The sequence below is a fragment of the Falco rusticolus genome, chromosome 7 (genome assembly GCF_015220075.1).
Source record: "Falco rusticolus isolate bFalRus1 chromosome 7, bFalRus1.pri, whole genome shotgun sequence".
Taxonomy (NCBI): Eukaryota; Metazoa; Chordata; class Aves; order Falconiformes; family Falconidae; genus Falco; species Falco rusticolus.
Window position 1 is genome coordinate 66907651 of NC_051193.1, and position 14115 is coordinate 66921765.

General features: G+C 34.6%; 1 protein-coding gene across 1 annotated transcript in view; it reads right to left on the reverse strand.

Moving 5' to 3' along the window:
* Window positions 1-14115, reverse strand: part of CEP128 (centrosomal protein 128) — a 124619-nt gene that overhangs the window by 83348 nt on the left and 27156 nt on the right. The window contains exons 9-12 of the mRNA XM_037395231.1: window positions 10081-10167; window positions 8536-8610; window positions 7192-7324; window positions 5289-5449 (exon numbers count right to left, since the gene is read on the reverse strand). Coding sequence (XP_037251128.1) covers window positions 5289-5449; window positions 7192-7324; window positions 8536-8610; window positions 10081-10167 — 456 coding nt within the window. The remainder of the gene's footprint in view (window positions 1-5288; window positions 5450-7191; window positions 7325-8535; window positions 8611-10080; window positions 10168-14115) is intronic.

Genomic DNA, 14115 nt, shown 5'->3' on the forward strand with positions numbered 1-14115 from the left:
GCCACAGCACACAGAAGATAAAGAAAGTGCCACTAAAAGAAAAATAAATCAAAAATTTAACATAACTAATGTAAGTTTGATCTCAGCCTTCAGAGTTGGGGCATTTGAAGGAACTGATCAAAGAGAAACATCAGTCCTTACCACTGACTAAACCTTAATCCAGCTCCCAGGCCTGTTTAGATTTACAGTGCTCAGAGCCCTGTTAGTGCTTGAAAAGTTGGAATTAATCGCAGATGTCAGTCTCCATCTTTGTCTGGGGAACATGTTTAAACTCGGTCCTTGAAGTCACCAGCAGGCCCATATCCAACGGAATGTGTCTGAGGAGATGCTCTTCAGTTCTGTATCCCTGAAGCCTGGACCACAAGCTCAATGTCCAACCACGTCAGTACATGTACTGATGGGTTCCACCACGTACAGCTGCCTCCTGACCTTGCAGGCTGCCCTCTTGCTAGGGCAGGAGAATTTGGCAGTGATGCTTACTTTAGACCTTGCAGAATATACCCCAGTTTTCACATCCCTACCCTGGAATTATCCTTCTAGGTATCTTGCTAGGGCAGGAGAATTTGGCAGTGATGCTTACTTTAGACCTTGCAGAATATACCCCAGTTTTCACATCCCTACCCTGGAATTATCCTTCTAGGTAATTCAGAATTTAAATATTTTAAGGATTTCTATGAGACAGGAACATAGAGATGTGGGAGGTTTTGGTTTGGGTGTTTTTGGTTGGTTTTTTTTGTTGTTTTGTTTTTTTTGTGGAGAGTGGGTGTGTGTTTTATTTTGGTTGTTTGGGTGATTTTTTTTAAATATTCATCCAATTTTCTCCTTCTCAATTGTGACTGTAGTAAACAAGAGTGAGAAGACAAAGGAAAACAATATCAGGAGGTTACACTTCTAGGAAAAAAAATAAAATCACATTCCTTGAACATCTGAGTTTCTCTTCCAAGTAGCAAATCACTAAGCACCTGTCATTCCAAAAAAATTTCCATGCAGATGAGATTAAGACTCCAGATTCCAAGGAGCACCTGGTGTTTTTGCAGGCTGAAGATCCATCACACAGAGAACGCAGTGAGCTGCTCTGGAGGCAATAGAAGCATGACAATATACTGCAATATATGTTACAACAGTATGGAGGTTCTGACAGGAGCAACCCAGGATATGCAGAATAGTTCATTGTTGAAATGTATTGTTCATACATGTACAGCAATTGTTAGCATGTTTTGCACTGTTGTTACTATAGAAAAACCTGATTGTGGCACATTTTCTCTTCGTCTTCACAGAAGACAAGTCTGGGTCTCAATTTTTCTAACCTGATTAATTTTATTGCTGCATTTTCATAGTTCCACTGCTAACAAAACCAAGGGCAAGTTATTAGAATACTTGTGCCAACTATTCACCACCAACAAAACATCAAACACCTCCTGGCCTTAATAACTGAAGACTTTTATAAAAGAGAATTACGTTTGTGGAACACTTCAAAAACATCATTAAGATTAGTTACTAAATCCTGGGTTACAGCATACTAATGTTCCAGAGATATGAATGCAAATATTTTCAGAACCGATTAGTTTGTATCAGCCCTCAGACTGCAACAGCACTGCAGACATTTCAATTGACAGGCTCTGGTGAGAGATGACACAGAACAGAGGGGTTTAACAAACTCAAAACCAGATGCAGCATTTGCCCCAAGTAAAACAGTTGTGCATCTAGTGTTTTACATATCCAACATCCCAACACGTAATCTAGTTTTCAACTTTTATTATAAACTGGAGGCAGAGAAAGAGGACAACATTCTCCAGTTAGAGCCCGGTTACTTATCTGAAGTGTAAATTAATCACCACATGCACCTCTGCCACCATTCAAGCAACTCATGTAGCTCGGACTTCAAAAGTCCCTAGCTTGACTACCTATCAGAGTTGTGACCTGCATTTTCAACACCTAACTTAAAGTAAATCACCACAAAGCGCAAAACAAAATTCTTTCTAGGTATAGAAAACATAACACAGTGTATTCAGTGCAACTTTCCTTAAAACTTATATGAACATTAAAAGGCAAGTGAGGATCTCTCATTTGCTACAATTTACAGAACTCATGCCTTATATCAGTTATGTGCAAACAGTCTATACTGATAAGAATACAGAAAGCCACATTTTACCCCACCACACTAACTGTCACCAAAATTAGGGGTCAACTGAAGTGGATCTATACGTACTTTTCTCCATCCTTTTTTCTTCTGCCCTACGTCTCAGCAACGCAGTCACCAGATTCTAATGCTACGTCATCATAGTCCTTGTCACTGAGTTTTCAACAATGCCATCCAAACCATGTACCCAATTATTTCTTACTCATTTTTCCTGAATGTAGACCTCAAATATTTATTTATTACAATCTGATCTGCATCTCTTGCCAATCATATTGTACCTAACTATCAAGAACCATTAATCCAGAAGGTTTAGATTTTTCACGCAAGCATAAATTCTGTGAACTGAATAATCAAAGATGCATACATTCAATCAGTCAGGAAGTGTATTCATTCAGTAAAAGGTACATTGCAAAAAAAATAAATTTATTAAAGTGATGCTTTCTCCATATTTTTCCAAAGCTTGAACCATTACTCGTTCTAACAGGTAATTCTTTACGCAAATAAAGACAGACGTAGAACACCTTCCCCGCACCCCAAAGCTGATATGTGATTTTAAATACAAACTTTATCAAAGTGAATAGCATCCGTACATTTTAAATCTATCTGTAGCACTATTTTGGCATTTGAACTCCACAGAGGCTGGTCTGCAGAGGTATTGATTCCTCCTATTTTGTAAGAGTCTCTCTTTAAATTTAGAAATGTGTTACCTATTGATTTTCAGATATCTTAATTGGCTCATATATTGAAAATAATTGGATACGAGTTTCATCTTTAGAGGATGAAAAAGCCATAAAATAAATTTTAATGAGAATAAGATCTTCATCAATCTTCATAAGACTGAAAGACCTACATTAGTGATGAATTCTGATCTTAAATAAACAAATCAATAACTTTCCTTCAGAAAATTTGAAATATTTTAACAAACAGACCACTGTTACACTCTACTGTACAATACTATAAGACTACTTTGACCTAATTAGTATGAGAAGTCATTAGTAAATCAAACAATTTCACAAGAGTCTAAACATGCTTACAGAGAAACCAGGGTACTGCATCTTTATAATTTCCATACTTTGTTTATTTCTTAGCCATCATAGTCAGCTATTATAGCCCCATATCTATATAGTTCCATGCAGAAAAATATTTTTTAAATAGTTGTATACATTTGCAAGATTTTATAGAAGCATCCTCAGGTAAAATATAGCAACCAAAATAAATTAATTTCTAAATTTAATAGAAAAAAATTTAAGATTGAACTCACTTCTAAACATTAGTTTAAGAATGTGATTATAATCTTTTTCATCCTCTCAGTTTTACATCATACTGTGATCTTATGGCAGCTGTCAGGGACTAAATGTAAAACACAACTCAAATTGTTGAAAACAATGACATTAAAATAATTCAAAAGAAATTTCTAATATCACATGTACACCAGAAGCAAGTGCAATTACATCCTCCCAACTAACCAAAGATAAATTACACTCAAGCCAAACATGACTCGTCACTTCCAACTGAGAATCAGACTATCTGATAGGAGCAGCTGTTAGAACAGGCTTCACAAAATGCTTTGTTAGTACATAAGTTTAGAAATTCACATCCTTACATTCCTTGATGTCTCATTAAAGGAAAAACACACAAGCTATTTTCCTGTTACTGCCTCTGTAGGAGAATGGCAGTGGGAAGCAGATAAGAAGTACAAAGTATTTTTTGTTGAGATAATCAGGGAAGTCAAAGATTTCTAACTCAGAGCAATGCAATGACGCCAGCTGAGCACTCTTCCATCAGTATTTTCATAGAGCAGGAAATCAGTATTTTAACATCATTCTGACCCTCAAGAAAGCATGTTCTACAAGCAGAAGTTCAAAAATATTTTGTTTTCTATGGGGTTGTATCCCATTAACTCCTGTCAAAGTAATTCCATTTCTCAGGCCCCACAGAACAAAAGAACAGGTTTTTCTGGAGTTGTATTGGCCAGCTAGAACACAAATGCTGATGGGCATCAGGAAATGAGTTCTGCTTGCCTTACCCTCTATAGAAGCACTCTAGGTCTTTTTAAACCTCTTCAATAATCAGTTTTTATAAAGCATGTAAGAACTTTTTTGAGACTCAATTTTTTCCAAATGTAATTTGATATATTAGTTTGATTTAAATAGGCACTGAAGCTGACAAGGGAAAAGAGTAGCAGAAGTAAACTGAACAGCATAGTCCTGTAAATCTATGAAAAGACAAAAAAAGTAATTCCTACTTTTGAGTTTCAAAAGTGATGCAACACCATTTCAATGAAAAGTACCTTCATTAGAAAAACTAAACACAACATACAAAACCAGACTTACCGAATGCTTTAATAAATGTACAACAAATGTTAAGTACTTGACTACTGAAATCCCACATAGGGTTTTGAAAATATCCCCTTTTCTTCTGACAGTCATGAAAGACAGAAGAAAACAGCTACTGTTCAGGAATCATTCTACCAATGACAAATCTAAACAAGATCCAAAAATACAGAAGTCTCCTGTCTTAAATAAAAAGGTTACTGCCTCCTTATATCTTATTTCATCTTCAAGTCTTTTAATTAAAATTCCAGTGTCAAAGACTGCTGCTATTCTTTTCACAGAGAATCCCTTTAAATAGTTTACCATAAATAAGAATACTAATACTTATTATATTGCATCTAATTGTTAAAAAAAAAAAAAGAGTAGTTATGATCTATTTTTGTTACTCTTCTGCACTTTCTCATAGAACAAGGTATCCCAGTTTGTTTGAAGTTAAACTTTAGTTCTGAGGTATGATATAAGGGGGAATAAGGAAGTAAATACTAACTTATAAAAGTAGTTCCAGAAACAACTATTAATGCTAAATGCTGATAAAAATCAGATCACCTTTTCATTGCACATGTGAAAAAGGAGTAATCTAAACCACGAATTCATGGGCAATAGCAATTACCTTTTTTGGTTTATTAACAAGATGGGGGAGGAAAACCTCTGCAAACTTGGATCACCTTTCAAAGTTATTTACAGAATAAACCAATAAGACTATGATAGTTACTCTTAGTGTTAAAGGTTACTCCTTAATCCAGCATGTCACCTACCTTAAACATATGGGAAATTAAAACCCAAACAAACAAAAGAAAAACAAAAAACCAAGTTACCTGTATGTGCATTACAAGCTGTGCTTTCTCCTTGTCCTTACGCTCTACGCATCTCTTTAGTTCTTCTACTTCTGACATTACAGCATCATGACTCAGCTTTGCTTTAAGCTCCAAAATATGTTTCTCCAATTCTTGCTTCTCTCTCTCATATCTTTCAGCTACTATAAGATAGTGAGAACAGAACAATAAGCCCAGTAGAAGCACCAACTTGTGATGAATTATTTTTTTCTCATTTTTCTTTCAGCAATTTTCTTCTCTACTTGAAAATATTCTGTAACTATTGATTTTGATTTAATTATCTGTGAAAAATGGCTATACCTATATCATAACCTTTTACTGATTGAGACAGTATTTCTGTTTATTCGATCATTTTATAAGGGTTTTCCTCTCTTCCCCCTCCAAAAAAAACCGACAACACCACCCCAAAACAAGCCAAATTCCCCCAACAAAACCCAATAAAATAAAATAGGATGGAAGAAACAATGGGGAAAGACTGGTGTAAATAAAACTTGGCCACAAACTTTAAAGCCAACAGGATTTTATCCCACCAGAGTAATACCTCCTGATTTGGAAGTTACACACTGTGTGACTTTTATGTCTGAATCCTGCCACTACAGCAGTTCTGGATGAGAGTAAGCCTAAATTTCCTCAACCAGAAATTCAAAGGCCTTTAGTCATAAACAACTACTAGAGGCAAAGAAAATTTCCATTTGCATTCTTCCCGCGCATCTTTGAAGAAACAGAAATAACACAGTAAGGAGAAACACAACTGCATAAGTGATATAATGATATGTGTATATATCTTAACAGCTCCAGTACATTTTTTTTATTTTCTTCATAATTTTACAACAGTTTTGATTCATAATTGTATAACAAATGAAAAAATTAAAATATGCTTTCATTAACATGAAAAGCATATTGTTGCAAATAAACTCATCTTTAAGCAGATACATTAACATGACTAGAGAAAAACTATTAAAATTATTCTTTTGAGTTACATTTCTGAAGCTAAGCCACGTACAAAACCCAGCCATTTTCCAGTGTCCTCTCTGAGTTTTGTAAAACAGAGTCAGAGTCCTATTTTAATAAGCAAGATAATTCAGTAGGTGAAGTATGAAAATCTAAAAATAAGTCATTTACCAAACCAATTAAACATTCACAGACACACTGGACTTGGAGTCACTGTTCCTCTATTATCTTGACTAATACATTTCCATGTTAATAAGGAGAAAGATAAAGACTTTCTTTAATGCCTTTTTGATTAAGTCTGAAAAGTTTAAATACAGATGGATAACTAACAATGCAGTGAAGACCTTGCTAAAGTGGTAACTTAATATGCAATTACATCTTGAAATTGTTTAAAGTATTTTCCTTCTAAATATCATTATTCCATCTCTGAAATTCTAACACACTGCAACCAGAAGCCCTGCCTGCATCATACTGGAAAATTTTCTTAACCTCTCTGGAACGTGTTGTTACCCCATAGAAATACTACCAGAGATTCATCAGTCTATTAAACAGCTGTATAAATGACTTTTGATATGATTTTCAAGATGGCAGAATTTAAACTGCACATGGACTGAAATGTGAGGTTTTAAAATAATTTTTCTGAAACATTTCAAATGTTTTTCTTCTGTAAAAACACTATCCACTTTGCTGAAATAGTGTCTAATAATCTTTTTTTTTTTAACTCATGCAAATCATGGTATTTTATCCTAAATTTTAACTCTCATTGCTACTTATTATTTAAAATTCAGGTACCAGTACTTATTAACTTACAGCTGAGCAGTTAAATGGCTGGTTTTTTTGAAAAAATAGAAGGATTAGACTGAAACTCAAAGACAGAATTAGTGTCCAGGCTAACTAATTTGCAGGCCTCTAGTGCAAAATATGAGAGTTGTACCTGTTCTAATACTCCTGTCATCGCCTTGTACATCCTGGTAGCTCTGGCGGTGCACAGCAACCTGAGAAATTTGATGTTGCAACTCTACACGGTCTTCTTCTGCTCTCAGAAGTTGGGAACGAAGATCCTCAACCTAAAACACATGTATAAGTATCAAATGATTAATGAAAAACAGAACGAAAGAGTAAATAGGATACTTACTTAACATTACATAAAACAAGAAAGACTATAGACAAGTATATTTATAAATCAATCTCTAGAGTACTGCAGATGTTAAACAAAAAGACAAATTACTCCCTAATTGCAGACCACAAAGTGATTATTCAAAATTAAAGAAAACATTTTCATTTGTTATGTTGACCACAGATGAGCATAAATTTCTCTGGATCAAACGAAATGTTACCATTTTATATATTGCAATTGTCTTTTTACATTGCTAGTGAAAAAATATAAAATATATTGCTTATTTGTATATTTAAATTATACTAAATAAAAATACAATGTACTTGTTCTTAAGAAACATACAGCTTTTACATTTTTCCTTTCTACCATGTACAGTCTAGCATTTAGAGATGATATTGCATACAGGAAAATAAAATATGACACGCTAAAACTGAATTGAAGGAATGTTGCTCTAACTCATATTATCAGTATGTGACATTAAAAAAAATTCAAAAGTTAAATTCAATTTAACTTGCTGTATATGGAATATAATGCTAAGTAATACAGCAACTCAGACTTCCACTAGATACAGAAGTCAAACAACTAATGCTAACATTAATATGCCAATTGCCCCCTCCCTATTTATTTAAACCTTTTTCTCCAGCTCCTCTGAAAGGAGGAAGGATTAGAAATGTTTAGGAGAAACAACACTTTTCTAAAGCTATGGTTCAGGTTCCTGCAACTTCTAGATTTAATCAATGTGCATCAACCGGTATTGTTTAGAGCACACTTTAAATAGTTTTTCAGGTGTTGGTTTTTCACATGTTTTTATAACATGTTAGTAACCAATACAGCAAATACTTCTAGGTATCTGAATTCACCGATTATAGCATGTGCTTTGCATAACAATAATTGCTAAGATAGCCATTGTTCTAATGCATACTATGAAAAGCAGTTACAATAACGTGTTTATGTACATAAAAAGTACCATAACTAATACCACTACTATAATTATTGTACATGAACACATATATATATATAAAAGCTTGGAAAACAGAAAAAGTAAGATGACAGCTCCATCCACAAATTTTAGACTCTTAAAGATAAGAAGATTAAGCAAAAAAGACTCAGACACAGCCTAATATGAAAATTTTAGGATTTTCACCACGTCAAAGCAGTTACCTGACGCAAAAGAACTTCTCTACTGCCTTCTGATTGATTCAGCTTTTTCCGGGACTGCTCCAATTCTTGCTCAAGCTTTCATTACAGAAAATGATGAAAAGCAAAGTACACAACATATTACAAAAGTGGTTTTTATCTCTTTAATTCTAGCACAAACTAATAGATATGAACATCTATTTAAGACGAAGTACAATATACAGAATATTCTTATTTGTCCAAAATTTTAAAGCAAACTTTCATTTATATTAAATCCCTGATGTATTTAAGTTACAGAAAAAGAATTTAACTTACAGTCTGCAAATTTTGTACAATGTTCTATATCACAGATGTTCTATATACAAAGTGGTGTGTATAAACCAAAAAAAAAGTACAAAAGCAAATTTTAACTGGATTAAAAATAAAAGAAAGGAAGAAAAAAATATTCAAAAACATTGTCCCTGGATTTGAAACATATCTTCAAACTCAAATTAAAATTAACAATGATTTAACATTTGAAGTCACCTTTATTACACAGTTCATTCATAAAAGTGTTAAAGATTACATGCATTGGTACAACTGGCAATTGCTAAATTCTGTGGTTTTGCTGTGTTGTGCAAGAAGATATATTTGAATTTTTCTGGAAACAAGATGACTGAAAAACTGATGTGCCCATGATTTCCTACAGTTAGAATTTTTCCTTAAAAAAATAATATTAAGTGAATTTTAAAATATTTAATCAGAAATAGCCAGCAAACTGATGAACATTTAAAAAAAAAAAACACACAGAAAATAAAAGCTACAAAATATTTTCAGAGCTCTACCATAAATAGTTCAAAAATCACAAAGATCTACATTAAAATAAATATCATTTTTGACAGTGGAAACTGTTATTGCAAAGATAGCAATCTCAAAGAGGATGTTGAGAGGCTGGCAAATGGGCAAAGTAAACAGGACCAGCATTAATGGAATGGAGAAAGTAACATAACACATTACATAGATGGTTTAGCATAAAGGAGTATGACTTGGAAAGTATTGACAAAAAGGCTAAACTTGATGTAAGAGGAAAAAAGCTAGAAAAAGTATGTGCCAGAACAGAAATAAAAGAAATCTGGTTTTCTATGAACAGGAAAAGAGCAATATGGAAACAGATAACTCAATAAGAATAATTAATAGTAACCATTGTGCAACATAACTAGCCTGCGTTAGTTGCAGGGATGGAGAAAAGCTGCATTTTTGAGCTGCTGCAAATAAGCAACAGCAGACTATTTATAAATTCAGAGACAAATCAGAGAAAGAAATCAAGGATAATCCCCAAGTTATAAACTGGTCTGCCTGGCAGGATGTAAGAGTTGTTAGAAGTAACACTATAACTAAAGAATTTGAAGGAAAGACAGAAGTTCAGCATAGCTATATTTACAGTGCCTCTGATGCAATAAACCCCCTTGTTACCTTGAAGAGTAAAGAAAATATTATCCTGCTGGTTTCTTGAAAAAGGAAGCATATACTGTAACATGACACTACACACTTATTTAAAACCAAACAAGAAAGGATAAAATTAAGTCTTACTTGAATCTTTTCACTTTCATATTTCACAAGTTTATTTTTCATGAGTTCTTCTGTTTCATCTGCTTTAGCATCTTGCTTCCTTAAAGCCTTTAGAGGGGAAAAATACATTGTGAACTTCATTATAAAAGTTACAGAGGTCTTCTTCGTAAGTCTGTTAAAATGAAAGAATCTGCTGAAATATTTAAGAAAGAAGATCTAGACAAATGCTTTCTGTCTGTCTAGTATTTCCATGTGGAGCCAATGTATATTGTTATGAAAAAATAAATATAAGTCCATGCATATGTAAACACACCCATGCACAGAACAGGGCCAAATACAAAGTCAAAGCTAGCACTAACATCCTTCCGATGTATAGAGCTCCAGCCGCCCAAGGCTGACCCCAAGCACTTTGAGATGATGGTCTAAGAGGCTCAAGAGATCCCCTACAGATAAGCTGTGAAAGCATCAGGTGAAAAGAATATACTCTCTAATATAAAATATGCATGATATGAAATACAATGCACTGTATTAAGGAACACACTACCATAAGGTGGTGCTGGAAGGCAAAAGAGTGAGAAAGGTATTTTTATCTGAATCTGTACAAATGCTTAGAATAACAGTATTAAGATAGAATCAGCTCAAAAATTCCTGATCAAAAGTTACAACATGCATGTGCTCTACTTTGAAAAAAAATATATATATATTTTTAAATAAATCCATGTGGACTTCTCCTGTGACAACTCCCCACCCAACCCCCAAACTGAAGTATCCAAAAACACTTACATACATTTTCTAAAGCATCTTACAAAAATGCAATTGCTTTGACTATCAATTCCAAAAATCTTTTCCCTCTTCAAACCGACACTATTTGGGGAACACAGCCAACCACTAGCAAAGGAATGCATTAGACACGGCAGTCATTAATAGCGTACAATTTGCAACATACATAACACAAATTTGGATATCTCAAGCCATAACAGTGTCATTGGCTCATCTTAAATATCACTTAGAAACACCAGCTGAGAGCGCTCACTAGCCATACTGACAGAATTTGCCATGAATCTGAGCAACTGTTAACAAATCTTGTTTCTTTGCTGTGCCACATGACCCAGCAGTTCTCATACCAGCCACAAATCAATGAGAGACCTTAGCATACACCTTTTACTTTCATCCAATATAATGAAGCATAAGCACATCTATTCCTTCCATTACCTGCTAAAACTACCACAGAACAATTAACACATAGCCGGTCCAGAAAAAAAATGTCTTTTTCCCCAATCTGTTCTTCTTGAGCGGTATTTTTATTTTACATTTAAAAGAATATCTCCTTAGACAAGTATCCCTGAATTTTGCCCCTATAATTAGTGAATTTCATTCAGGTTTGGAACATTTTCTTTTCACTGTATATTGGGAAATAATTTCACTGTATGAAAACAAAAGGCAAGATATTAATCAAGCTCAGCAAAGCCAGGCATTCAGCTTTAGAAGTTTTGCTTTTAAAAGTAGTTTTGCGGAGAAAATAAATGGATTTATATACTTATCTCAGTCTTACACCCTCGCAACAGGAAACATAAGGGTTTCAGTATAGTTTGGACTACTCTCCAGCTTAAACAGTTTACACTAAAAACTGAGATTGTGGAAGACATTTATCATAACTATGCCACTGAAAATATTATGTTACATAAAGAATTAAGCTTTTAATCTTACTGATTCATAATCAGATACTGTAAGACTGTAATATATTTAAGATATTTCTTTAAGTATTCAGTACAGTTTCAAAGCTATCATTCCAGCCAACTGTAAAACTCAACACCACACACAGACCTGACACTCCCATTTTACTCAAAAAGACTGTAGAGAGCTCCCAAAAAGCAACATAAACAAAAAATCAAAGATCATCACTTCCACTAATGCCATTATTGCATAAGTTTTGTTGTTGTTGTTGGGGGTGGGGGGGAATGACTAGGAGTACCAGTTCAGAACAGTCTACTAGGTATACATGATGTGTACTAACTGCAACAGAGCTTCATTTTTGCCAGCAAAATTAGAAGCTCTGTTATATGCAGTCAACTGTATGTGAACCTTATTTTTTGAATTAATTAATAATTAATTAATAATTAATATAGGACCAAAAATGCATGTTTTAATGTGCAGATTTTGTTAGAGGTATCAGCATCATAAGGAAAATATTAAAGCTAGGTTGGAATTAAACAAACTAAGAAAATTTTCAAAGGTTTTCCTTATTGAAGGCATACAGTACGTCTCTGCATCAGTAGTGCTTCCTAGTCCCTAGAAGAAACCACAGAAATTAATATGCCATTTCAACTTATCAGGATTACCGAATAATATTTAGGCTATTAAACAGCAATAATTTCAAATAAAAATGCAGTATTTCCTATCACTGATACTACAACTATGGTCAGGTTTATTTTCTGTATATTATAAAAATAGCCTCTGTTTCATTTTTAAGAATGAAAACAGTTCATATATATATCTCAGAGTTAAATTACTACAAAAAGAATATGATGTTACAACAAATTAAACATACCACGTGCACACTGCTTCAAATGTGGAACATACATTTTTCCAGGTGCTAGGCAGGCAATCAGTTAACCAGCCAAGACATCATTAAGAAATGGAAGCATCTGGTCACCCACAGCCAAACATCAGCTGTTAGTGACCGTTCAGAAACTGCATAGGTAAAAGCTAATTCTAGGCTTCCCCTCCTTTTTGTACTCCTTTTTTAATACCTTTCTCTCACTGGTTTATATGGTTTATACCACTTGTTTCTTCCTCCACTAAGGGTTTCTCTATGTAAGATTTCTCTAACAAAAGGGAGGATTAAAGAAAAAAAAATTGAAATACCATGTAAAGATTCAATTAATTCTTTGATTTCATGTATCTCCGAAGAAGGGGTTGGGGGAGTCAAATATCAAAAATGGGAATTAGGAAGGGGATGCCAAGGACAAGGGTTCCAACACACACTCCTCCCTGCTGGCTACCAAGCAGTGGGCAGATCCTGCCCAGGAGTGCTCTGCCTGGCAATGCTGAAGGATCAAGGACCAGGAACAGCCCTACAGTCAACAGGATTCCCACACCAGGATCCTCCTTTTGAAAGCATTAATGTCCAGGTTGGCCAGGAGGAGGCTGGTGACTCCTTGGAGGAGGCAGGCACGGAGGAGGCCACAAGAAAACATGTAACTTCCATGTAAAGAGGTCTTCACAGCATGGCTTCGAGATGGACCAGCTGGATGTTACGCTGCCTGCCTACGCGGGCAGAAACAGGCCCTTGCTCCTGACAGCCTAGATTAACTTTTGATTTGACTCAGCAGAGCAGTTCTTACAGGTGTTTTTAAAGAGTTCACTACCATAAGACAGTATTAGAATACTAACATACCTGGTATATCTCAGCCCAACATATCTCATCCATCCATAGTATATCAAACCCCAAAACTTCAAACAAACTAATTTACTCCCTGCTAGCCAGGTATTTTTTTCCTTATATATAGAGGGAAAACTATGTGGAGGCCTCTAACATTAGGTCTCAATCCTTCCAACTTCTGAAAAACTTCCAGTATCAAATCATAACTCCCACTGTAATTTAAGCCTACTAACTCTTCTTAGGGTTTAGGTATTGACTTTTGTTTGGTTTTGTTTTTTTAAGTAAAACCAAGTTATTTGAAAGCAGCGCACAGACAACAATCTGAAATTTGCTGTTTCAAAGTGAGACTGATCAGTGATTTATCCATACTAGCACAAATACACAAAAGCAGACCAGTCACATACTGTATTTTAAAATAAGGCAAAAATGTACTACATCCTAATCGGAGTGAAAATTCTTTCCCTAACTTGCTACATTAGCAGCTAGAATGGGTCTGAGCATGTTACCTAGACATATCCATCAGGTGTTTATAGACAGACTACCTAGATATTACAGTGATAGGTTTGAGACTTGCTCATTCAAACTAGAATCTAAACAGAAACCGTTAGCCACAGGTGGCACAGCACAGAGCCAAGGAGCAAGTATCAAGCATGCATTAAAACATCCAGATGGCT